The sequence below is a fragment of the Macaca mulatta genome, chromosome 1 (genome assembly GCF_049350105.2).
Source record: "Macaca mulatta isolate MMU2019108-1 chromosome 1, T2T-MMU8v2.0, whole genome shotgun sequence".
In the NCBI taxonomy this organism is placed as follows: domain Eukaryota; kingdom Metazoa; phylum Chordata; class Mammalia; order Primates; family Cercopithecidae; genus Macaca; species Macaca mulatta.
In genome coordinates this window covers 105721207-105746540 of record NC_133406.1, presented here as the reverse complement: position 1 = coordinate 105746540, position 25334 = coordinate 105721207, and the positions used below count along the sequence as shown (strand labels likewise).

The window sequence follows — 25334 nt, the reverse complement described above, 5'->3', positions numbered from 1 at the left end:
CACCATTGCACTCCAACCTGAGTGACATAGTGAGACTGTTTCAAAAAAAAAAAAAAAAGAAGAAGAAGAATGCTACCTTCTTCCAGTCCTTACTATGGCCCTGAAGCTGCCATCAACAAAAACCTGTTTTCCTAGAAAAGGTGAAATTAAGGAATTGAAAGTGGGAGTATTAGTTTGAGTTGGAGGTCAGGAGCTAACTGTAGTTTTCATGGGTTTGTCTAAAACCTCCCAGGGTGATAGTAAGAGTTGGCACAAAGAGAGGTTATTTAATAGGTGCTGAAGGCTGGGTTTGGAGGATCACTTGAGCCCAGGAGTCTGAGTCTGCAGTGAGCTGTGATTATGCCACTGCACTCCAAAAAGAAAAAGAAAAAAAAAGGGTGCTAAGGGGCAGTAAAGCCAGATGGCAGAAGCTTCAAAGGGAGAAGAATTTTTGCAAGAGGATGGAAGCACAGTGGTCTGAAAGTAGCAGTGGGTAGCAAAGAGAAAGCTGATACCTTGCCACCCCTTCCTACAGGAGCAAGAATAAACAGCCTCTAGAACGTTGAAGGGAAAAGGTGTTCATTAATTGGGAAAAGTCAAAAATTTCTACCTCACCTCTGACCATGTTTTCCTCTATACCCACTGGAATGCTTTTCTTTTGTAAACAGCCTCCTTTTTTTTTTTTTTTTTTTTTTTTTTTTTTTTTTTTTTTGAGACGGAGTCTCGCTGTGTCGCCCAGGCTAGAGTGCAGTGGCCGGATCTCAGCTCACTGCAAGCTCTGCCTCCCGGGTTTTTACGCCATTCTCCTGCCTCAGCCTCCCGAGTAGCCGGGACTACAGGCGCCCGCCACCTCGCCCGGCTAGTTTTTTGTATTTTTTAGTAGAGACGGGGTTTCACCGTGTTAGCCAGGATGGTCTCGAACTCCTGACCTCGTGATCCGCCCGTCTCGGCCTCCCAAAGTGCTGGGATTACAGGCTTGAGCCACCGCGCCCGGCCTCAGCCTCCCTTATATATTCATTGTCTTCGCAGATTGCTCCTTAGCTTTTCCTAAACTTTTTCTAGAGGAATAGCCATCAGGACAGAGGTAGCTCTGATGTGTGAAATGCAGACGTAATCCATATAAGCCCGCAAAAAAGGCAGACACAGGCACTACTTCTTAAAGTAGAATAATATTCTCTCTCCATATGCATATTCTGAAATGGTTTGACACCTAGTAGTCTTGGCACTGTGATGGTAATTCTTTTCCATGAACCCACCTTTCCTCTCCAAACCTAACCCAGTTCCATTCAGAGGATTACAGAAAGCTGAGGATTGCCTTTTCTAGTCATAGTATGATGTCCAGTCTGCTTATTGCAGCCAATGGGGAAAAGAACAGATCGCTTTCTTCATTGAGAATGGAAAGCTTAGCCGGGCATGGTGGCTCACACCTATAATTCCAGCACTTTGGGAGGCCGAGGCAGAAGGATCACTTGAGGTCAGGAGTTCAAGACTGGCCTGGCCAACATGGTGAAACCCCGTCTCTACTAAAAAAATACAAAAATTAGCTGGGTGTGGTGGTGGCATGTGCTTGTAATCCCAGCTACTCGGGAGACTGAGGCAGGAGAATTGCTTGAACCTGAGAGGCAGAGGTTGCAGTAAGCCAAGATCATGTCACTGTACTCCAGCCTGGGCAACAGAATTGAGCTCTGCCTCAAAAAAAAAAAAAAAAAAAAAGGAAAGCTGAAGGAAGGGCTGAGATTTGCCTTCATTAGGCCTTCCAAAGTAATCTCTCTTCCCCTACAGGACTCACAGAACGCAGTCCTTTTCCCCTGGGGCCAGCCTTCAATGACCAAATTTTCCAAATTCCAAACATTGGGACAGTTGCCTGGCCAGCTGTTCCTAAACTAGTCAGTTTATTTGGAGGGATGTTTTCTGCTTGGGGAGGCCTGGAAGTTCACTCTTTCAACATGAAGCCATAAGATCATAATGCCAACAAAGAGAGCTGTGCAGATTCCCTGAGCTAAGCCAAAGGGACCTCCTGTGTAGAGATGGGCACCCTCATGTCCATCACTGAGAAAAAAATATTTCAAACAGTTTAGGGTATTTCGTTAGCTATAGCTAGATTGCTGTTCCTCCTTAGCTTAAACTATACATCATCTGTACAGTTAAAACAAAAACTTCATCTCTTGCCTTATGAACCACCCTCTCCTTGATTCAACTAAAAACTTGGGAGAACTTCCTCTGAGAAGATTGAGAACGCTGTGTAGAATTATCTTGTGGAAGTCCTCTGCTTGTTATGTTTCTTCCTTTACATTAGTTCCTATCTCTTCCTCAGCTGAGAAAACATCCCTCCAGCTTTCAAAGACTGGCCCCTTCAGTTCTACCCTGATGCCCATCCTTTTCTACTTATCAAAACACTACTCCCACAGTTACCTCTTCCTTCACTGGAATCTGTAACCTGGAACCCTTAAGCTGTCTCTCCACAAGCTCACATTTCCACTGTATCCTTAACTGTAGTTTTCAACTCCCTGTAGTTCTCAGTAATTAGAAAGGCCTTTTTACTATCCTTAGATAAATCTCTTTGTAACTTCCACTTACTGGTTCTGTTTTTTCTCTCTGGGTCAACACATCATAGCCACATGTCCCTACTAAATATTTTTTTTGCAAGTCAGTGGTAAAGTTTAGAGTAAAGCAGATCTGTTCTCTTTCTTGATCTGAATACTCTATTAAGGCTGCTTGTCCTAGTCCATGTTCCTTCCCAGCTCTACGAGATTAATCTTTTCAAACCAGATATTCCCTTAAGGAAGTCTATATCTTACTAGCACTAGCCCCTTGTCACAAGTATCCTCTTGACTCTTCCAGGGCCACTCGGATCCCTGTGTCCCTACCAGAGCTTTACTCTTCTGCTTTACCCTGCAGGGACTTGCTGACCTGATGATCTGATCTACTTCTTGGTTTCCTATTAACTCTAAGCTGCGGCAGTTACTCATTTTCATCCAGGCATTATACTACTGACTCCTCCTAATTTCAGTTCAGATTCGAACCTAGCTGTAAGTCCTTAGCTAGAATTCTGGCTTCTATGGCTCCTAAATAAAAGAGTAGGGACCTCAGCCTGGTGGTCCCTGCAATCCCAGCACTTTGAGAGGCTGAGGCGGGTGTGGATTGCTTGAGCCCAGGAGTTCAAGAGCAGCCTGGGTAACATGGCCAAACCCTGTCTCTACAGAAAAAAATACAAAAATTAGTCAGTCATGGTAGCATGTGCTTGTAGTTCCAGCTACTCAGGAGGCTGAGGTGGAAGGATCACTTGAGCCTGGAAAGCCGAGGCTGCAGTGAGCCAAGATCACACCACTGCACTCCAGCCTGGGTGACAGAGCCAGACCCTGCTGCCTCAAAAAAAAGGAAAAAGAAAAAGAGTAGGGACCACAGTCAGTTGCTGAATCCTAATGATCTGCTGTTCAAGTCTCCTCAACCTATTCCCTTTTCTTCATTCCCCAGCTCTGACCCTCACTAATATGACAGGCAAGTTCCTTAACTTCTCTAAACTTGTTTTCTTATCTGTGAAAGAAATATAACATCCACCTCACAGATCATTGTTCTAATGATTATATTAAATGATGTATAGAAAGTGTTGCACAGGTCCTAGTGCTCCATAAATGTTACCTAATATTTATTATTGTATTATATATAACAAATTTCACCAGGTTTCAGAAATTCAGCAGGCTCTTTATCAGTGACTCTCTGCTGCCCCCATGGGGATGACTTTTTCCAAGTCATTGGTTATTCCAAAGACGGTAACATAAAACAACCCTGTCTCAGGTCAGGAGATCGAGACCATCCTGGCTAACATGGTGAAACCCTGTCTCTACTAAAAATACAAAAAACTAGCTGGGCACGGTGGCGGGCGCCTGTAGTCCCAGCTACTCGGAGGCTGAGGCGGGAGAATGGCGTGAACCCGGGAGGCGGAGCTTGCAGTGAGCCGAGATCGAGCCACTGCACTCCAACCTGGGTGACAGAGTGAGACTCCGTCTCAAAAAAAAAAAAAAAAAAAAAAACCCTGTCTCACCAATCCCACCAGTTAATTAGAGAATTAACCAATTTTTCTTTGGGTGGTTGTTCAATTAAATAAAAATGCTCTTATATTCTAGACCATTCTCTAACTTTTTATTTATTTTTTATTTATTTATTTTGAGACAGAGTCTCGCTCTGTCGCCCAGGCTGGAATGCAGTAGCGCAATCTTGGCTCACTGCAAGCTCCATCTTCTGAGTTCATGCCATTCTCCTGCCTCAGCCTCCCAAGTAGCTGGGACTACAGGCGCCCGCCACAATGCTCGGCTAATTTTTTGTATTTTTAGTAGAGACAGGGTTTCACCGTGTTAGCCAGGATGGTCTCAATCTCCTGACTTCGTGATCCGCCCGCCTCTGCCTCCCAAAGTGCTGGGATTACAGGCATGATCCACTGCGCCCAGCCTAATTTTTTCAAATAACATAACAGGCCGGGTGTGGTGGTTCATGCCTATAATCCCAGCACTTTGGGAGGCCAAGGCAGGTGGATCTCTTGAGGTCAGCAGTTTGAGACCAGCCTCGCCAACATGGAGAAACCCCGTCTCTACTAAAAACACAAAAATTAGCTGGGCATGGTGGCAGTCGCCTGTAATCCCAGCTACTCCAGAGGCTGAGGTGGGAGAATCACTTGAACCCTGATACACTGCATCTATGATGTTCTCCTAATCTGTTAATCTAGTAACACTGACAAGAAAGGAAACTCATTGAGTCATTTATTTTTAGTTTAGTTTAGTTTAGTTTAGTTTAGTTTAGTTTAGTTTGAGACGGAGTCTCACTCTGTTGCCCAGGCTGGAGTGCAGTGGCACAATCTCAGCTCACTGCAACCTCTGCCTCCCAGATTCAAACGATTCTCCTGCCTCAGCCTCCCGAGTAGCTGGGACTACTGGCGCCTGCCACCACACCCAGCTAATTTTTGTATTTTCAGTAGAGATGAGGTTTTACCATGTTGGCCAGGCTGGTCTCGAACTCCAGACCTCAATTGATCTGTCCGCCTTGGCCTCCCAATGTGCTGGGATTACAGGCATGAGCCACCGCGCCAGGCCTGAGGAAAATTTTTAAAAAATAATTGAGACTGTTATGGTGACACCACCACCAGAAGCTACAAGCAAAATACTGATAAACTCAACCTCATATGTGAAAATTTTTCACATTGTTTAAAATACTATGAACAAAAGCAAAGACAACAAACTGGGAAAAATATTTACTACTCATCACAAATGGCTAATATCTTTAATATTAATATTTTTAAAAAAATACAAATCAGATCAGGCACAGTGGCTCATTCCTGTAATCCCAGTACTTTGGGAGGCCGAGGCAAGAGGATCTCCTGAGTCAGGAGTTCAAAACCAGTCTGGCCAACGTGGAAAAACCTGTCTCCGTTAAAAATACAAAAAGTAGCCAGATGTGGTGCAGGCACCTGTAATCCCAGCTACTTGGGAGGCTGAGGCAGGAAAATCGCTTGAACCTGGGAGGTGGAGGTTGCAGTGAGCCGAGATCGCACCACTGCACTCCAGCCTAGGCGACAGAGCAAGAATCTGTCTCAAAAAAAAAAAAAAGCTGGGTGTGGTGGCTCAGACCTGTAATCCCAGCACTTTGGGAGGCTGAGGCAGGTGGATCATGAGGTCAGGAGATGGAGAGCATCCTGGCCAACACAGTGAAACCCTGTCTCTACTGAAAACACAAAAATTAGCCGGGCATGGTGGTGGGCACCTGTAGTCCCAGCTACTCAGGAGGCTGAGGCAGGAGAATCGCTTGAACCCAGGAGGCGGAGGTTGCAATGAGCCGAGTTTGTGCCACTGCACTCCAGCCTGGGCAACAGAGCAAGACTCCATCTCAAAAAAAAGAAAAACGAAAAAAAGATTGGGCATGTTGGCTCACACCTGTAACACGCCCAAATCCCAGGACTTTGGAGGCCAAGGCGGGTGGATCACCTGAGGTCGGGAGTTCGAGACCAGTCTGACCAACATGGAGAAACCCCGTCACTGCTAAAAACACAAAATTAACTGGGCGTGGTGGTGCATGCCTGTAATCCCAGCTACTCTGGAGGCTGAGGCAAGAGAATCGCTTGAACCCCGGAGGCAGAGGTTGCGGTGAGCCGAGATCGCGCCATTGCACTCCAGCCTGGGCAACAAGAGCGAAACTCCGTCTCAAAAAAAAAACCAAATCAGTAAGTAAAATAAATAATAATTTAAAAGGGGGAAAGGAGGTAAGACTTTACAGAAAAGAGCTGGGTGTAGCATGCACCTGTATGTAGCTGCTTGAGAGGCTGGGTCCCTTTGAGCCAAGGAGTTCGAGACCAGCTTGGGCAACATAAGGAGATTCCATCTCTAAAATAAATGAATAATAATGAAAGAATGTACAAAACAGGAAATACAAATGGATACTAAACATATGAAAAGATAGTAGGCGAGGTGCAGTGGCTCATGCCTATAATCTCAGCACTTTGGGAGGCTGAGGTGGGCAGATTGCGTGAGCTCAGGAGTTCGAGACCAGCCTGGGCAACACGGCGTGAAACTCCATCTCTACAAAAATATACAAAAATTAGCTGAGCATAGTGGCATGTGCCTGCTGTAGTACCAGCTACTCGGGAGGCCGAGGTGAAAGGATCACTTGAGCCTAGGAGGCAGAGGTTTCAGTGAGCTGAGATTGTACCACTGCAGTCCATCCTGGGTGACGAGCAAAACTCTGAAACATACGTTTCACTGTATGTTCTTTTGTCCTTTTTAAATTTGGGGCAGGTGCATGTATTACCTACTCAGAAGTAAATATTTTAAAACCAAATGTATGTAAAAGTTTGTTCTCGGCCGGGCGCGGTGGCTCAAGCCTGTAATCCCAGCACTTTGGGAGGCCGAGATGGGCGGATCACGAGGTCAGGAGATCAAGACCATCCTTGCTAACATGGTGAAACCCCGTCTCCACTAAAAAATACAAAAAACTAGCCGGGCGAGGTGGCGGGCGCCTGTAGTCCCAGCTACACAGGAGGCTGAGGCAGGAGAATGGCGTAAACCTGGGAGGTGGAGCTTGCAGTGAGCTGAGATTGTGCCACTGCACTCCAGCCCGGGCGACAGAGTGAGACTCCGTCTCAAAAAAAAAAAAAAAAAAAAAAAGTTTGTTCTCATGTTATCATATTTGTGCTTTCCCTGTTATCATATTTGTCCTTGCCTGCATGTTTAATGTATTCATACTAAGAGTTCCAGTTCAAAGGCCATCAGCCATATCTGATTCTCTCAGGCATAGTTACTCAGACAGTACTTTGTATATCTCCAGAATAGGGATTTCTTATTTTATGGTAATTGTCACCATATTAGTTTCTCCTACCCAAAGAGGAGGTAGAGATGAAGTCCCATTAATGGTTAAATGCAAAGTCTGTAGTTCCAAAATCCCTAAGGGTGATACCAATACCACAGAAGGTACTGTGCATACCTCAGCCCATTCAAGGGAGGGGGTTAGAGTCCCTGCAGCTCTACTGTGCTTAATGCAGAACCACCAGGCTCTCCTTGTGTTTTCAGAAACAGGTTCAGTATTGATCACTGTCTGCCATTTAGGGCCTGCTACTGCTTCCAATCCCTCAGATCCCTGCTGCTAATTTAATATTGGTCTAGCGATGGTAGAAAAGTATATCAATTGGTTAAGTGTGTGACTTCTAGAGCCAGGCTGTGCTCTGGATTGAATTTCAGGTCTACCATTTAATTGCTATGTGATAGGGCTTTTTTTCATTCAACTTGTGCTTCAATTTCTTCACATGTAAATGAGGATAATGAGAGTACCCACCCCAGGGTTATTGCCAGAAGTAAAGGAGCTGATGTTTGTAAAATGTTTAGGACAGTACCAAACACATAATAAGCACCGTATAAATGTTAGCTTAATATTATAATTATTTTTACCAAGTGATTCTAAGTGTGAACCCAGTTTCTCATAGCATAAGAGACCAAGCTATAATTTACAATAATTCTTTGTTGAAGTCTCCAGGATAATTAAAGGTAATAACAAAAGAGAATAACTTCCAAAACTGGCTATCCATCTACACTAATCTTCTATAACATGGCTTCCTCCCTATAGCAGAGCCATCATTTCTTTTACCATTCTGAGTTATTTTCCAGCATATTAGAGTCCAGACCAATGCCTTAAAGAACAGAGGAGCTGGGCACAGTGGCCCATGCCTGTAACCCCAGCACTTTGGGAGGCCGAAGAGGGCGGATCACGAGGTCAGGAGATCGAGATCATCCTGGCTAACACGGTGAAACCCCGTCTCTACTAAAAATACAAAAAATCAGCCAGGTGTGGTGGCGGGCACCTGTAGTCCCAGCTACTTGGGAGGCTGAGGCAGGAGAATGGCGTGAACAAGGAGGCAGAGCTTGCAGTAAGCCGAGATCACACCACTGCACTCCAGCGTGGGCAACAGGGCGAGACTCCATCTCACAAAAAAAAAGAACAGAGGAAAAGCTTCTTCTTTTTTCCCTAATCCAAGGCTTATTTCTCTAACCCAATATTCACTTCTCTTTCTGTCCCGGGAGCTGCCTTTTCCCATGATGACAGACAGTGGGGCTTTCAGCTACCTTCAGGGGCTCTCCAATGCACCCAACTGTCCTATTGCATTGCCTACATTTCTTAGAATTTAGCTATTCAATCAATCCTTTTCGATTCCTTTTTTTTTTTTTTTTTTTTTTTTTTTGAGATAAAGTGTTGCTCTGTTGCTGAGGCTGGAGTTCTGTGGTGCGATCTCACCTCACTGCAACGTCTGCCTCCTGGGTTCAAGCAATTCACCTGCCTCAGCCTCCGGAGTAGCTGGGACTACAGGCACACACCACCATGCCCCGCTAATTTTTTGTATTTTAGTAGAGACAGGGTTTCACTATGTTGCCCAGGCTGATCTCAAACTCCTGAGCTCAGGCAATACACCTGCCTTGGCCTCCCAAAGTGCTAGGATCACAAGTGTGAGCCACCATACCTGGCTGAATTCCTTTTTATAACTATTTAAGGATAATTTCCGTGTGGATGGGGAGTCCACCTACCTATGCACTACTGTATTTCCAATGCCTGGAACATATTAGGAACTCCATAAACATTTCTCATGAATGAGTTCTTCCTCTGAAAAACAGTGAGGCTCAGGTCTACATACTCTTCCTTCAGTCTTCTCAATTTTAGTTTCTTGTCTCATGTGAGCATTACTTAATAGTAAGCTAAATCCATAGTTTAAAACTAAACATTTCTCTAAAAGAGACATATCCTACAGAGATGCAACTATGCCTATAATAGAGGCAGGCCTATGTTTATAACAGAGACAGCGCTTTGTATTATCATACATAGTATGTGCTATGCTTTACTAAACGGTTTAATAAGGTGGTTTTCCAGCCGGGTGTGGTGGCTTATGCCTGTAATCCCAGCACTTTGGGAGGCTGAGGCGGGTGGATCACCTGAGGTCAGGAGTTTAAGACCAGCCTGGCCAATATGGTAAAACCCCGTCTCTACTAAAAATACAAAAAATTAGCCGAGTGTGGTGGCGGGCGCCTGTAATCCCAGCTACTCGGGAGGCTGAGGCAGGAGAATGGCTTGAACCCAGGAGGCAGAGGTTGCAATGAGCTGAGATTGCGCCACTGCACTCCAGGCTGGGCAACAAGAGTGAAACTGTGTCTCAAGAAAAAAAAATAAAAATAAAAAATAAGGTGGTTTTCCAAAACTATGAAACAAAAACAACATGCAGCTTTATAAAGACAGCTTTTCTGGTGCTTACTTTATGTATCGAGATACTCATTGATGTTAAAAATATTGATTGAACATTTAATCTGTGGCAGATGCTATAGTAGGTTTTAGGAGCACAGCATTGAACAAGATAGATACACAATCCCTACCCTGATTGAGCTTCTAGGCTATCAAGACAATTATACAATTAATAAAGTGTGATGAGGATGAGTAGTTACCATAGAAGTATTCTCAGGGATAGAGGTCTTCTGCCTGCACTTGAACAAGAGCAGCGCTATATTGATTGTTTTTATAGTTTGGGACTCCAGGTAAGATTTTGTTTGTAAACCTGGCTTTACTACCATATAAAAGTTTGAATACTGCCATTTATTTATCTGAATTTTATCCTGACAGCCTATTATGTAAATGAATGGCGACTGTGTATATAGTTATAACCACATAAGCTTTTTTTTTTTTTTTTTTTTTCCTGTTAATTGAGACGGTTTCACTCTGTCACCCAGACTGGAATGCAGTGGTTCAATCATGGCTCATTGCAGCCTTGACCTCCCAGATTCAAGTCATCCTCCCATCTCAACTCCCCAAGTAGATGGGGACACAGGTGCACGCCACCACATCCAGCTAATTTTTAAACTTTTCATGAAGACGGGGGTCTCTCTATTTTGCCCAGGCTGGTCTCGAACTTCTGTGCTCAAGCAATCCTCCTCCCTTAGTCTCCCAAAGTGCTGGGATTATAGGTGTGAGCCACCATGCCCAGCCTTATAAGCCTTATTATCCTCATTTTATAGTTGAGAAAATACAGTTAACAGAGTTAAAGAACAGAGTTAAAGTAACTCTTTTTATTTATTTATTTATTTTGAAACAGAATCTCGCTATCTATCGCGGCTCACTGCAAGCTCCGCCTCCCAGGTTCACACCATTCTCCTGGCTCAGCCTCCCCAGTAGCTGGGACTACAGGCGCCCGCCACCACACCCACCTAATTTTTTTTGTATTTTTAGTAGAGACAGGGTTTCACTATGTTAGTCAGGATGGTCTCGACTCCTGACCTTGTGATCTGCCCTCCTCGGCCTCCCAAAGTACTGGGATTACAGGCATGAGCCACCGCGCCCCGCCAACACTCTCACTCAATATCGTGCTGGAGGCTGAGCACGGTGACTCACGCCTGTAATCTTAGCACTTTGGGAGGCCAAGCGGGGTGGATCACCTGAGGTCAGGAGTTCAAAGCCAGCCTGGCCAACATGGTGAAACTCATCTCTACTAAAAATACAAAATTAGCCCGGTGTGGTGCTGCGCACCTGTAATCCCAGCTACCCAGATGACTGAGGTAGGAGAATCGCTTGAACCCAGGAGGTGGAGGTTGCAGTGAGCTGAAATCATGCCACTGCATTCTAGCCTGGGTGACAAGAGTGAGACTGTCTCAAAACAAAACAAACAACAAACAACTTACTGCCACAGGCTGGAATGATTCACTGAATAAACTGAAATAAACATAAATAAAATAAATATATTTTTTAAAAATTTGGTCTTACTTTGACCCCCAGGCTGGAGTGAATTGGTATAATCTTGGCTCATTTGCAATCTCGACCTCTGGGGTTCAAGCGATCCTCCTGCCTCAGCCCCCAAAATAGTTGGGACTACAGGTGCGTGCCACCACTCCAGGTTAATTTTTGCATTTTTTGTACAGATGGGGTTTTACCACGTTGCCTAGGCTATTTCCGAACTCCTGGGCTCAAGCCATCTGCCCACCCCGGCCTCCGAAAGTGCTGGGATTACCTGCGTGAGTCACTGCACCTGGCCAAACAGGATATTTAAATCCACAATTAATGTGTTTAGGGTTCAAGCGATTCTCCTGCCCCAGCCTCCCAAGTAGCCAGGATTACAAGCGTGTGCCGCCATGCCTAGTTAATTTTGTATTGATAGTAGAGAGGGGTTTCACCAGTCAGACTGGTCTGGAGCTCCTGACCTCAAGTGATCCACCTGCCTTGGTCTTCCAAGGTGCTGGGATTACAGCCTTGAGCCACCGCGCCAGCCAAACAGGATTTTAAATTAAAGCCAAAATTGCCAGCGCGGTGGCTCACGCCTGTAATCCCAGCACCTTGGGAGGTCAAGGCAGGGGGATCACCTGAGATCAGGAGTTCAAGAACAACCTGGCTAACATGGCGAAACCCGGTCTCTACTAAAAATACAAAATCGGCTGGGCGTGGTAGCACATGCCTGTAATACCAGCTACTCGTGATGCTGAGGCAGAAGAATCACTTGAACCCAGGAGGCAGAGGTTGCAGTGAGCCAAGATTATGCCATTGCAACTCCAGTCTGGGCAACAAGAGTGAAACTCCGTCTCAAAAAAAAAAAAAAGCAAAAATTAATGTGTTTAGATTTTAAGACCAACTGGAATTTATTTATTTATTTTTGAGACAGAGTCTCACTCTGTTGCCCAGGCTGGAGTGCAATGGCCAATCTTGGCTCACTGCAACCTCCCAGGTTCGAGCAATTCTCCTGCCTCAGCCTCCTGAGTAGCTGGGACTACCGGCGCGTGCCACCACACCTGGCTAATTTTTGTATTTTTAGTAGAGACGGGGTTTCACCATGTTGGCCAGGCTGTTCTTGAACTCCTGACCTTGTGATCTACCCGCCTTGGCTTCCCAAAGTGCTGGGATTATAGGCGTGAGCCACTACGCCCGGCCTTGGAAGGTAACATTTTGCAAAAGGATTACTGAGTACTGTGTGCCATCCACTGGGGTTAGAGAGACAGGATTCCTTCCTAGATTAGTTAATTCCAGATCAAAACATGTCTAGGGGACTGGGCCAGGTGGCTCACACCAGTAATCCCAACACTTTGGGAGGCTGGGGCAGGAGGATCACTTGAGCCTGGGAGATGGAGGATGCAGTAAGCTATGATCGTACCAATGTACTCCAGCCTGGGCAACAGAGTGAGACACTGTCTCAAAAAAATAAATAAAAAGTCTAGGACTCAGTGAATGGCTAGACTAAGGCTCAAATCTTGCAGTGATGTGTCTTTTGATTCTGCATGGTTTCTAATCTTTATCAGGAGTTAAAAACACACTTTAACAGGATAACTGCATCTAGAGGAAAAGTTCTTCGTAGAGGAAACACATGAACTGCTCGTTTTAGGAAGGCAGTGCCTTGAAAAGTGCTTTGGGGTTGGGGGCTGGGGGAGAGAGAGCTTTAGGAGAAATACCTAATGTAAACGACGAGTTGATGGGTGCAGCAAACCAACATGGCACAAGTATACCTATGTATCAAACCTGCACGTTGTGCACATGTACCCTAGAACTTAAAGTATAATAATAATAATAATAATAAAGAACTAACTAAATGAAAGTGCCTTGAGCAGCCTGAAGTTCTAAGAGCTTTCCAAGTTTGGGAAGGTGTCCGGGTTTTCTGCGATTACTTCTCTGAGCATGAACGGAAGTTACCCTTTGTGCCTTCTGCGGTGATTTTAATGATAGGTGTCATATATAGGTCTGAGTAATCTGTTTACATTCTGTTCTTCTCGATGCACTCACAAGCGGGTAACTAGGTGACAAGAAAACAAAGATCTTATTCAAAAGACAAGTCTTACGGCAACCCAACGTCTCATATTCCCATAGTAAAGATGGCGGCGCCTTGAGGTAAGCTACAGGCAACACCACTTCCGCGTTTCTCTTGCGCCCTGGTCCAAGATGGCGGATGAGGCCACGCGACGTGTTGTGTCTGAGATCCCGGTGCTGAAGACTAACGCCGGACCCCGAGATCGGGAGTTGTGGGTGCAGCGACTGAAGGAGGAATATCAGTCCCTTATCCGGGTTAGTTGTGTTTCTACAGTCTAACGCGTAGCAGAAGGGTTGGGAGGCATCAGGTGTCCTCAATAATACGCTCCGTGTGGAAGCCGCTTCCGGTTTTTAAGTTTAACGCCCAAATTCATAGAAATGGGACTGTTGCGGGGTTTGGGGACTTAGGAGGGATGGTGGGGAGAGGGCAAAAAAGACTCAGGTGAGTTTCACAGTGGGGCCAGACCTTGCGGCTAAAAGCAGCAGTTATTTTAGGGATACGCTTCCCCGGAAGGTGACGTGTCTCCCCGGCTCCAGGTGTTTGTTCAACTGGATGTAGGAGAGGTGGTCAGAAATCCTCAGGGCGCCAACTCCCAGTCCCCATCTCTCTGCCCCCTCTTTAACTCTTCACTCTTTTTTTAGGGAGTCTCGCTCTGTTGCTATGTTGGAGTGCAGTGGAGCGATCTCGGCTCACTGCAACCTCCGACTCCCGGGTTCAAGCGATTCTCCTGCCTCAGCCTCCTGAGTGCCTGCCTACAGGCACGCGCCACCACACCCAGCTAATTTTTGTAGTTTTATTAGAGATGGGGTTTCACCATGTTGGCAAGGATGGTCTCGATCTCCTGACCTCATGATCCTGATCCACCCGCCTCGGCCTCCCAAAGTGCTGGGATTACAGGCGTGAGCCACCGCGCCTGGCCTCACTCTTCACTCTTTCAAATCACGTTAGGGCTGAAAATTCAAGTAGGTGTTAACTACAGAGAGTTGGGGAGTTTAGCTCATAGTTAGAAACGCTCTTCTCAGCTCTCTCTCTTCTGTGGAAGGTGAAAAAAAGTTTGTCTTCCTTGTAGTTTCTGTGCACCTAGGGAGGAGATACCAAGCCGAATAAGGAGGAACTTACTGAGGTAGACAAAACCAGATCATTATAATACAGTGTTTAAGTGGAGAAAGAGACAGATGAGACAGATATGGATAGATATAAAGCGAGAAATGGCTAGGATGGTTTTTGTTTGTTTGTTTTGTTTTGTTTTGTTTTTGAGATGGAGTCTTGCTCTGTCGCCCAGGCTGGAGTGCAGTGGCTCTATCTCGGCTCACTGCAAGCTGCGCCTCCCGGGTTCAGGCCATTCTCCTGCCTCAGCCTCCCAAGTAGCTGGGACTACAGGCGACCACCACTACGCCCGGCTAATTTTTTATATTTTTAGTAGAGACAGGGTTTCACCGTGTTAGCCAGGATGGTCTCGATCTCCTGACCTCGTGATCCGCCCGCCTCAGCCTCCCAAAGTGCTGGGATTACAGGCGTGAGCCACCGTTCCTGGCCATGGGTAGGATGTTTTGAGAGCATAACGGGAGATATCCAGTTTGCATTTGGTCAGGGAAGGTTTCCTGGAAGAGGTAATGCTTTAGCTGAAACTTAAAGAGTAAACATAAGTTAGCCTGATAAAACGTAAGAGTAAAATGACATTCAAGCCAAAAGGAACAGCATGAGCAAAGGCATAGAATCTAGAAACAGCACAGGCACCGCCATGATGTGTTTGAAGAAACAAAGTAGCTCAGAGTTGTTAGAGCATCAAATGTGAGGCAGAGAATGGTAGACAAAGCTAGGAGACAGGTTTGACCACTTGAATTTTCTCTTGGAGAATTTGGGATGCTGTTAAAGGATTTTAAGCTGAGAAACAACATGGCCAGGTTTGGGTTTAGATCAGTTGCATTGGCAATAAGGGGAAAATACAATTGACAGGGACAAGACTGAAGGTAAGAGACAAGTTAGGAGGCTGTCATTAATCTCAGCAAAACAAAAGGCAATCTAAACTAGGCAGTTGTGAAGATAGAGAGGAGAGGTAGATTTGAAGAATATTCAGAAGGTAAAATTAGCATGACATCATGGATTAGTGTAGTAAGGGATAGGGAGGGTCAAGGATGATTCCCAGGTTTTTGCCCTGGGTGAATGCTCATACTGCCACCTGAAATTCATACTTCAGGAGGATAATTCTGGAAGTGTATCTGAAGGAATATTATAAATTCCAGATGGAAATGCTGAGTTTGAAGTACCTGTGAAATGAAGGTCAAACTGTCAACATACAGTTGGATACTAAAGGCTAAAGTTCTGAGGAAAGAGCTGGACCAAAGATAAAAATCTGGGAGTTATTAGCATGTGGGTGCTAGTTGAAACCAGGACTATATGAGGCTAGAAGGAAGGGAGTTACCCAGGGAAGGAATCTACCATTAAATGAGTTGTGGGCTGAGGGCAGACACTATCAGAGAAGTGAGAGAAGAATCCAGATGATATCTTCAGGTCTTTTGTGCTTGCTAAATTGAGTGAAGCCCAAACATTCTGTTCTCTGTTCTGGACAAACCCCCACTTACCAGTATAGCCTTGTCTTCAGCATTGCTAATGTTAGAAAAATTAGGTAAACATATTAAGAAAAAGTAACCGGCCGGGTGCAGTGGCTCACGCCTGTAATCCTAGCACTTTGGGAGGACAAGGCAGGTGGATCACCTGAAGTCAGGAGTTCGAGACCAGCCTGGCCAACATGGCAAAACCCTGTCTCTACTAAAAATACAAAAATTAGCCGGGCATGGTGGTGCATGCCTGTAATCCCATGTACTGAGGAGACTGAGGAAGGAGAATCGCTTGAACCCGGGAGGTGGAAGTTGCAGTGAACCCAGATCGCGCCACTGCACTCCAGCCTGTGCGACGGGAGCAAGACTCCATCTCAAAAAAAAAAAAAAAAAAGGTAACCACATACTTTTCTTTTGAGGAGAGGGGGACCGCCCTTGGCCCTAACTACTCTCTCAAAGACCTCATTCTCTGCTTTCAGTATGTGGAGAACAACAAGAATGCTGACAACGATTGGTTCCGACTGGAGTCCAACAAGGAAGGGACTCGGTAGGTAGACCCTCCTGGGAGGTGTGGGGTGGGAGTCTTATATGAGTTAGGCAATTTGGTATCCTAGTGCCCACTACCAAAGCTGCCCTGTCTCATGTTAGCTGTCTCCACTCCCACAGCTCCAGAGTTCCCCAGTTCCCATCCTATGAGTCTCCCAGGCTGGTGGCCTAAGCCAAGTTGTCATTTGAGTATTGGAAGAATAGGCAAATTGGACTGAGGTTTGGTCTTTGTTACAGGTGGTTTGGAAAATGCTGGTATATCCATGACCTCCTGAAATATGAGTTTGACATCGAGTTTGACGTGAGTGTGATAGAGTGGGAAATATGAAGGTTAGTAGAAGGGGAGGGATTAGATGATTGGTAACAAGATATCCTTTCCTGAGCATAAGCATAAGTTATAGTTACTCATCTCCACGTCCAGAATCCTGGTATGGATGTGCTGCTTAGGGAGTTTTACTTAACATTTCAGTTTAACCAAGAAATATGTATGTCTGATTATATTAGTTCCTTTCTATCCTGATTCTGTTTTATTAAGGTTTTATACTTTCTCCAGATTCCTATCACATATCCTACTACTGCCCCAGAAATTGCAGTTCCTGAGCTGGATGGAAAGACAGCAAAGATGTACAGGTAGGACTGAATAGGAGATGGCAAAGAGTCAAAGAAGGCCTTAAGGAAAAACTTCGTGGCGGGAGGGAGATCATCAGGAAAAATAGCTAATGGATGCTTGGCTTGATGTCTGGATGATGGGATGATCTATGCATAAATCACCATGGCACGTTTACCTGTGTAACAAACCTATACATCCTGCTTGTGCACCTCTGAACTTAAAAGTTGTAAGGAAAAAAAAAAAAAAGGAAGAACTTTGGAGGCAGAGATTTTTCCAGGGTCTGCTGGCCTAGTGGGGTGCCAGGCCCTCCTCTGCTGAGCCTAGGCAAAGTACTTAGCTGACATTGTTCTCAATTCTGATCACTAGTAGTCTTCCTATGCCCCCGAGGCTGCTGTGCTTTATGGTAAACTTTGCATGTCAACACCTTCTTCATGTCCCTCTCATAGGGGTGGCAAAATATGCCTGACGGATCATTTCAAACCTTTGTGGGCCAGGAATGTGCCCAAATTTGGACTAGCTCATCTCATGGCTCTGGGGGTAAGTTTTGTGTATTTGGCATAAAAGGAGGAAGAGGGGCTTAGGCCCTGAGCATTATAGGAAAAGCAGCTAAGAATAAAAGGAATAACAGTGTTGTCCCTTAAGCATGTCCCCCCAGAATCTGTCTCCAGGAGGGAGCTTCTAATGGAATAAGAAGCATTGACTGGTAGTAATCTCACAGGATTTTCCTTGTATTGCAGCTGGGTCCATGGCTGGCAGTAGAAATCCCTGATCTGATTCAGAAGGGCGTCATCCAACACAAAGAGAAATGCAACCAATGAAGAATCAAGCCACCGAGGCAGGGCAGAGGGCCCTTTGATAGGCTACGATACTGTTTTCCTGTGCATCACACTTACCTAACTGCTTCCCCGGACACCCTCCACCTCTAGTTGTTACTAAGTAGCTGCAGCAGTCATTGCTGGGGGAGAAACAAACAAACACCAACCAGTATTGCTACTTAGTTTCTAAGGCTGCACAGGGAAGGGAAAGACTGGGCTTTGGACAATGTAGAGGTAATTTATATCCGCCCCTAGGTGGAGCAACATGCGATCCTGGAGGCATGGGGGTAACTGAAAGTGAGTACATAAAGTCTTTCTGGTTTCTGGAGATAACCCATCAATAAAAGCCGCTTCCTCTGGTAGCCTGTGGTTCTCATTGGGAGCTGTTAACATAGGTTAAATGGGCTAAAACCTGAGGCACATGAACAGCTACGACGGGTTGGGCTGGGAGGGAGTCGGAAATAGGGGATGCTGTGGTCAGGAGTGGGAATGAAATGTTGACTATTCCCCCTGCTGCTCAGATCTGCCTTTGTCCTTTAGTGGTAAGCCATGCTTCGCCCTACTGTGTTAGCCTGCAAGAAGTGGTTTTGCAGGACCAGCACTTCCCGCCCTCCAGGGATCTTCCCATTCCTCTGTGAAGTGCTGGATGCTTCCCCACTGGTCTGCGGGCTGGACCCAGGCCTGCAGCTTGCCACACTTGCACCCCTGCTGTTTGGGAAGGATCTGTGCTTTAAGCCTCGCAGCCATACTACGACTGTCAGATCTCCATCCCTATGGGCTACAGGATGGGGCGACGACACCCTATACCTCGGGGACTTGCTTTGGAGTCATGGATTAAAGAGCACTCTGGGCAGCGTTGAGAACTAGCGACCCTAAACTTGGCTGCGTTTCCATGGTGTCGATCGCGGAGCCGTGGGGCGGGCTCACGCAAGCGCCAAGGGGCCGGGTGGGAGGAGTTCGAGTGTGGATGCGCAGGCGCTTTGAGAGACGGTGAAGCCGGTGGCCGGTGGTCGGGCGGGACCAACAAAGATGGCGGCGGCCCCTGCGGCGGGAGCGATCTGGGCAAAGGCTGCGGCTAAAGCTGCAGCCGGGCCCACTGAGGGGCTGCACGGGGGTAGTAGGGGGTGGCCCTGAACTGGGGCCTGGCCCTGGCTGGCCTCTCCCGCCGCCTCATCGGGGGACAGGTACGGGCCGGGGCGTTATGGCATGGCGGGGTGTGGGGGGGCGCAGAGGGAAGACTGCTCCAGACCCGAGAGGACACTCCACAAAGGCGCGTGGGGCCCGGCGGGGCCTGGGAGAACTGGGCTGGAGGGACAGCATCCCTGGACCGCGGGGAATACGCCGCCGGATTCCGTAGCCAATCAGCAGTCTCGGCCTTTCTGCCCTCGAGGGGGGCGGACCCGGCGAAAAGCCCTGCTGTGGTGGGAGAGGTGCAGAGATTAAGGGTCAAGGAGTTGTTCGTCCTGCATCCCCGACCACTGCCTCCTGAACCTCGACACCATGTCGGAGGTCGGAGGTGGGGGAGGGAATGGATCGTAAGTCCCCTATTTAGTCTGCTTCATTTGCAGCCCAGAGAGGCAGGGATTTGAGGATGGAGGACTGTCTTTTGGGCTGTTATTCTTGCATCTACACTACCATTTGGCTAGAGATCTTAAGTGACTCGAAGCACATCCTACTTTACTAGCCGGGTATGGGGTCCTATGTTACGTTAGAGCCGCCATAGGAGTTATCACTGGCTTTTCAGTAAAGCTGTATTCTGCAGGGAGGGGACAGGAGTATAGAAAGGGTCAAAGCCATGGGCTGCTATCTTTCATTCATTTGTTTACTCAATAGATACTAAGTATTTACTTTGTACCAAACACGATGCCAGGTACTGGGGATACATACGATGGCTGATTCGATAGATCTGGTTCCTGCCCTCAGTGCATATACTGCTCTCCACTTTCGTTGATGTGGTAGTGGTGATGACTGAGCCAACCTAATGTGGAAATGAGAGGACAGCAAGATTGTGGGTATGGAATGGGGCAAAGCAATAAGGGAAAATTAGTGTGGCAGGGTTCAGTACAGCAGCCTGGGTTCCCATTTCCCCCCATATTCAAATGCTGACACTCTCTTCTCCTCCCAGGTCCAGCCTGTGGTGTCCACAATGCCCCAAGCCTCTGAGCACCGCCTGGGCCGGACCCGAGAGCCACCTGTTAATATCCAGCCCCGAGTGGGATCCAAGCTACCATTTGCCCCCAGGGCCCGCAGCAAGGAGCGCAGAAACCCAGCCTCTGGGCCAAACCCCATGTTACGACCTCTGCCTCCCCGGCCAGGTCCCCCTGATGAACGGTTCAAGAAACTGGAGCTGGGACGGGGACGGACCTCAGGCCCTCGACCCAGAGGCCCCCTTCGAGCAGATCATGGGGTTCCCCTGCCTGGCTCACCACCCCCAACTGTGGCTTTGCCTCTCCCATCTCGGACCAACTTAGCCCGTTCCAAGTCTGTGAGCAGTGGGGACTTGCGTCCAATGGGGATTGCCTTGGGAGGGCACCGTGGCACCGGAGAGCTTGGGGCTGCACTGAGCCGCTTGGCCCTCCGGCCTGAGCCACCCACTTTGAGACGTAGCACTTCTCTCCGCCGCCTAGGGGGCTTTCCTGGACCCCCCACACTGTTCAGCATACGGACAGAGCCCCCTGCTTCCCATGGCTCCTTCCACATGATATCCGCCCGGTCCTCTGAGCCTTTCTACTCTGATGACAAGATGGTGAGGACTTGCCACACATGTGGCCTTCATGCCCATGTTCCTCTGTGCTTTCCTGCCATCCTCTGCCTTTTCCGTCCCCCATTTCCCTGAAGTTCCTTTCTCAGCCCTTCATTACAGCAGTTTGGACACACCTCTCCCTTGCTTAAATACCCTTGAGCCTCCTAGACCCTTTTTTGGGTTGTTGGTGACTCCCCAGCATGGTGTGCCCAGGGTCCCCAGGGAATTAGCCCAACTATTCAGAATTCTTCTTTGGGTCCCCAGGCCCTTACTTTCCCTTGTTGCACTTTCTCTACTGGGACTTTGCCTAGGCCTAATTAATCTCTGGAGCTAAAGAGAGGCGAGCTCAGAACATCTTAGCAAATGTGGTTGCACATTTTCTGAGCTAAGTAAGCTAGGCTGATTGCAATTGGAGCCAGCAGCAGAAGGGCAAGAAGGGGCCACGGGGGCAGGAGGGGGTTTTGGGGGCAGAAAGGTGGGAGTGGTGAGCAGCTGGGCAACCATGCCGGTGCTGGGGGAGTTGCCCCAGGAGCTGCAACGTCGGCTAGCTGAGCAGAGGAGTAAGTGGGCAACAGGTGGGACAGCCATGGCTGAGTCTGTGGTACATTCAGCTGTGATGGGCTTACTGCTCATGACCAGTGAGGTAGGGAGACTAGAATACCTAGTGAGGGGAATAGGGTAGAGTTTGGGGATTAAACATGCATGGGATGGGCAGGCAGTGGGCAGCATGCTGTCGAAAGGTTAAAGTGCTTGGTAGGATATATAAGAACTTGCCGATTGTATTCTGACCTTCCAGGCTCATCACACACTGCTTCTGGGCTCTGGTCATGTTGGCCTTCGAAACTTGGGAAACACGGTGAGAGCCATTCTCCTGTCTTTCCTCTCTAAAAGGAATGTGAAATGGTGCTGGGGGTGGGGAAAACCCGTGAGCTTGGGGAAGGCATGTGGAAGGAGAGCTCTGAGGCTCTTCTAAGGCTTCCTGGGTAGTGGTCTGGAGAGATAACAGCAGTGTCCCTACTGCTCTCCAGTGCTTCCTGAATGCTGTGCTGCAGTGTCTGAGCAGCACTCGACCTCTTCGGGACTTCTGTCTTAGAAGGGACTTCCGGCAAGAGGTGCCTGGAGGAGGCCGAGCCCAAGAGCTCACTGAAGGTGGGGCAACAACTCCTGCTCCCTCTGTTCAAGTCCCTTTTTCCCCAACCACTTGCAGGTCCATCTGCCAGTACTGGTGGCCCCCAACCCTTAAATCTGGCAGTTGTATCTACTTTTCCCAGTGCCTACTTTCCTAAAGGTTATTTTCTGCCCTCTGAGCCACATCTTGCTTGCCTCTTCCAGACATTAACCTTTGTTTCCCTTCCCTACTCCCATCCTAACAGCCTTTGCAGATGTGATTGGTGCCCTCTGGCACCCTGACTCCTGCGAAGCTGTGAATCCTACTCGATTCCGAGCTGTCTTCCAGAAATATGTTCCCTCCTTCTCTGGATACAGGTGGGAGAGCTGGAGGCTATGGGATTTCTCTCTGGCCATGTCTGGGGGTAGGGCCAAGCAAGGGCCCTGGCAGCATTGTTCTGAGCTTTGAGATGTTCTTCATCCAGGAAGTGGGGACCGGTATCTGGGCAGGGAATAGTGTCTGTGGACTAGGAGGGGAGTCAGTTGCCCATACTCTTTGTCTGGCTGTAGCCAGCAGGATGCCCAAGAGTTCCTGAAGCTCCTCATGGAGCGGCTACACCTTGAAATCAACCGCCGAGGCCGCCGGGCTCCACCAATCCTTGCCAATGGTCCAGTTCCCTCTCCACCCCGCCGAGGAGGGGCTCTGCTAGAAGAACCTGAGTTAAGGTAAGGGTCGTTCCCTCTACCTCCTCTCCCCAGTAGTTTATCAGCAGCATTTACACTTCATAGAACTGAACTAGTCAAGATGAAAGATGTAGGGTCCAGGAAAACCCTTTAGTATAGAAAATAGTGTGAGAAGCAGCGTAGAAGTAGAAGGAAGGAAGAGGGGGAGTCTAAGGGAGCAGATGGAGGCAGAAGATCATGCTAGGGATGTCACCAAATTGAAGAAGGGGATAATTAATTTACAGGTTGAGGAAGACAGCATATTCTTCCCTTGTGTACAATCCTTCCTTTTCCTCTCACCTCAGATTTCCCCAGAAAGTTCATTGAGGCATTATTCCTTTGACTTTTCCTTGAAATATAGGGAAGAAGCAGGGGTGTGGGTGGGGTGTAGGGCTCTGTGGGTCGTTTCAGTGGGTGTTGGGGTGCCCAGTGTTCTTGCTGTCTCATGGATGCTCCCCACTTCCTTTGATCTGTGGTAGTGATGATGACCGAGCCAACCTAATGTGGAAACGTTACCTGGAGCGAGAGGACAGCAAGATTGTGGGTATGGAATGGGGCAAAGCAATGAGGGAAAATTAGTGTGTGAGGGGGGTACAGGCTTGGGGGGAAAATTGATACTATCGAGGGGTATGGGAAGAAGACTGGATGATGCAAATGTGAAGCTGTGTGAAGAGTTGATTAGGAGTGTTGGTAGTGGGAAAGGAAGGGTCAGGCAAAGGGGCAGAAAGAGATAGAAATCCGAGAAATCATCTCATAACATCCAACAATGACCTTTTCTCCTGTCCCTGTGCTTCTGTCTAGACCTGTTTGTGGGCCAGTTGAAAAGTTGTCTCAAGTGCCAGGCCTGTGGGTATCGCTCCACGACCTTCGAGGTTTTTTGTGACCTGTCCCTGCCCATCCCCAAGGTGGGATTCCAGAGGATTCCGGGGTGGACAGGACAGGGGCTCTGTGACCCAAGCCTACCCACCCCCAGAGTGAGGGCGGGAACCCTGTGGGTTTCTGGAGCAGAACTGAAGCCTGGATTGATTGAGAAGAGTTGGAAAAGGAAATTCAGAACATGTTGACCTTTCTTCCCCTTTTCCCCCAGAAAGGATTTGCTGGGGGCAAAGTGTCTCTGCGGGATTGTTTCAACCTTTTCACTAAGGAAGAAGAGCTAGAGTCGGAGAATGCCCCAGTATGTGGAGGTTCACAAGGGATATAGTAAGGTCGGGAGACCTGGGGGGAGGGGGACTCCATGTGGATAAAATGGATTGCATGATGCCTTAATATGGGGAATAATATTTATGTATCTGGGTTTGTGTTGGAGTCTCAGATATGTTCTAGTACTCCTAGAGCAAAGGGGAGAAGCCGAGAGGATCCAGCCGTAATGAAGTGCATACGAAATTTATATGTGGATTGGAGTGTCAGAAAAGCCAGTTGAAGTTAGGAGCGCATTAACCTAACACTGTTTGCCATTTATTCAGGTGTGTGATCGATGTCGGCAGAAAACTCGAAGTACCAAAAAGTTGACAGTACAAAGATTCCCTCGAATCCTCGTGCTCCATATCCTAATCTTCAGATTCTTACTTCTCTTAGGATACCTCCCATACATTCTCTTTCCTCACCCTCCATGTTTCCAGAGAATTGAATTTTCCTTAGGAAAAGCCTGCCACACCCTTTTCCACAAGCTACTCCCAGTGTTTTGGGAGTGGGGAGAGGACAGCTTTCAGGACAGAAGTCCCCCTCAGAGGCCCACTGCCTCCCAAATGCTCCTTAACCAGGGCTTAGATCTGAATCGCTTTTCTGCCTCCCGAGGCTCCATCAAGAAGAGTTCAGTAGGTGTAGACTTTCCACTGCAGCGACTGAGCCTAGGGGACTTTGCCAGTGACAAAGCCGGTGAGTCTGGTGGGGAAAGTCCTAAGGAGCCAAAGGAGTGGGGGCACAGCTCTGATTGTAGAACTTGATCATCTCCAACCCCGCAGGAAGTCCTGTATACCAGCTGTATGCCCTTTGCAACCACTCAGGCAGCGTCCACTATGGCCACTACACAGCCCTGTGCAGGTGCCAGACTGGTTGGCATGTCTACAATGACTCTCGGTGAGAACAGCCTCCTATTTACATCTTGCCCCATTCCCACTCAGCCCTGACACCCTCCCCTTCTGTGAAGTCCCAGGAGAGCAGAGTGCCAGGTGAAAGGAGAGGCGGAGGTCTTGCCTGATCTCTTCCTGGATGCTCTGAGGTTCGGTCTTGAGGGAGAAGGGAGTAAACAGTAATGACCACAACCCTTTCCCGATCTCCCTTTTTCCTAGTGTCTCCCCTGTCAGTGAAAACCAGGTGGCATCCAGCGAGGGCTACGTGCTGTTCTACCAACTGATGCAGGAGCCACCCCGGTGCCTGTGACACCCTCTCTAAGCCCTGGCACCTGTGAAGCCCTTTAAACACCCTTAAGCCCCAGGCTCCCCGTTTACCTCAGAGACGTCTATTTTTGTGTCTTTTTAATCGGGGAGGGGGGAGGGGGTGGTTGTAGCTCCATTATTTTTTTTATTAAAAAATACCCTTCCACCTGGAGGCTCCCTTGTCTCCCAGCCCCATGTACAGAGCTCACCAAGCCCCTGCCCGTGTACAGCCCCCAGACCCCCTGCAATATCACTTTTTGTGAATAAATTTATTAAGAAAAAATGATGTGCTTATTTGTATTTTTGCTTAGGGAGTGACAGAAAACTGGGCCTAATTGGAGTCTTCCTGGGACCCAAGTTCCCTCTCTAATAGGTGGGGGCGCTCTCAGATCCAAGGGGGAAGGTTTCGGAGATGGTGCTGGACCCGGACCTGTGCCCCCCAGCAGTGTACATTAAGCACTGGGAGGAAAAAGAGGGAAGGCATACTTGAGGCTGCGTGCAGGCTCTGGGGCGTCTGGTTTGGTCGGCGATGGGGGATGCCGCTGTTGACAAACACTGGGTACGTTGCCGGGTGGCCCTAGCTCCCG

At 47.8% G+C, this 25334-nt stretch overlaps 2 protein-coding genes and 2 long non-coding RNA genes across 11 annotated transcripts; 2 read left to right on the top strand and 2 right to left on the bottom strand.

The window, feature by feature from the left end:
* On the bottom strand, nt 1–4010 carry LOC144330045 (uncharacterized). The gene is made up of 2 exons (XR_013395888.1): nt 981–4010; nt 1–648 (listed from the first exon to the last, which is right to left on the bottom strand). It is a non-coding gene; the product is annotated as an uncharacterized LOC144330045 (long non-coding RNA).
* Nucleotides 4011–8208: 4198 nt separating this feature from the next.
* LOC144330075 (uncharacterized) lies at nt 8209–10116 on the bottom strand. The gene is made up of 2 exons (XR_013395937.1): nt 9545–10116; nt 8209–8338 (listed from the first exon to the last, which is right to left on the bottom strand). It is a non-coding gene; the product is annotated as an uncharacterized LOC144330075 (long non-coding RNA).
* A 3265-nt stretch (nt 10117–13381) lies between these two features.
* UFC1 (ubiquitin-fold modifier conjugating enzyme 1) lies at nt 13382–18161 on the top strand. The gene is made up of 6 exons (XM_015113815.3): nt 13382–13524; nt 16308–16375; nt 16612–16675; nt 16928–17004; nt 17431–17521; nt 17722–18161. The coding sequence occupies exons 1-6, from the start codon at nt 13402–13404 to the stop codon at nt 17800–17802; spliced, it is 504 nt and encodes a 167-aa protein (XP_014969301.1). The 5' UTR covers nt 13382–13401; the 3' UTR covers nt 17803–18161.
* A 627-nt stretch (nt 18162–18788) lies between these two features.
* On the top strand, nt 18789–25034 carry USP21 (ubiquitin specific peptidase 21). Of its 8 annotated transcripts, XM_077939823.1 has the most exons (14): nt 18789–18983; nt 19925–20284; nt 20427–20545; nt 21339–21398; nt 21571–21691; nt 21916–22027; nt 22220–22375; nt 22852–22916; nt 23174–23277; nt 23460–23546; nt 23836–23907; nt 24133–24247; nt 24334–24448; nt 24661–25033. In XM_077939823.1, the coding sequence occupies exons 3-14, from the start codon at nt 20498–20500 to the stop codon at nt 24749–24751; spliced, it is 1146 nt and encodes a 381-aa protein (XP_077795949.1). In that variant the 5' UTR covers nt 18789–18983; nt 19925–20284; nt 20427–20497; the 3' UTR covers nt 24752–25033. The 8 variants fall into 8 exon arrangements, 6 of the variants coding, with proteins under 6 accessions (XP_077795949.1, XP_077795916.1, XP_014969245.1 ...); XR_013395747.1 differs by having other exon boundaries at nt 19925–20545; nt 24140–24247; nt 24661–25034; XR_013395748.1 differs by having other exon boundaries at nt 19925–20545; nt 24140–24247; nt 24376–24448; nt 24661–25030.
* The last annotated feature ends 300 nt before the right edge of the window (nt 25035–25334 follow it).

Excerpts from the sequence above, each read along its gene's own strand:
- UFC1 (XM_015113815.3), top strand. The coding sequence starts at position 13,402 with ATGGCGGATGAGGCCACGCGACGTGTTGTGTCTGAGATCCCGGTGCTG. Across the intron at positions 13,525-16,307 it reads AATATCAGTCCCTTATCCGG|TATGTGGAGAACAACAAGAA; the intron begins GTTAGTTGTGTT and ends CTCTGCTTTCAG. Across the intron at positions 16,676-16,927 it reads AGTTTGACATCGAGTTTGAC|ATTCCTATCACATATCCTAC; the intron begins GTGAGTGTGATA and ends TACTTTCTCCAG.
- USP21 (XM_015113750.3), top strand. The coding sequence starts at position 19,946 with ATGCCCCAAGCCTCTGAGCACCGCCTGGGCCGGACCCGAGAGCCACCT. Across the intron at positions 22,917-23,173 it reads AGAGGACAGCAAGATTGTGG|ACCTGTTTGTGGGCCAGTTG; the intron begins GTATGGAATGGG and ends GCTTCTGTCTAG. Across the intron at positions 23,547-23,835 it reads TAGAGTCGGAGAATGCCCCA|GTGTGTGATCGATGTCGGCA; the intron begins GTATGTGGAGGT and ends CCATTTATTCAG.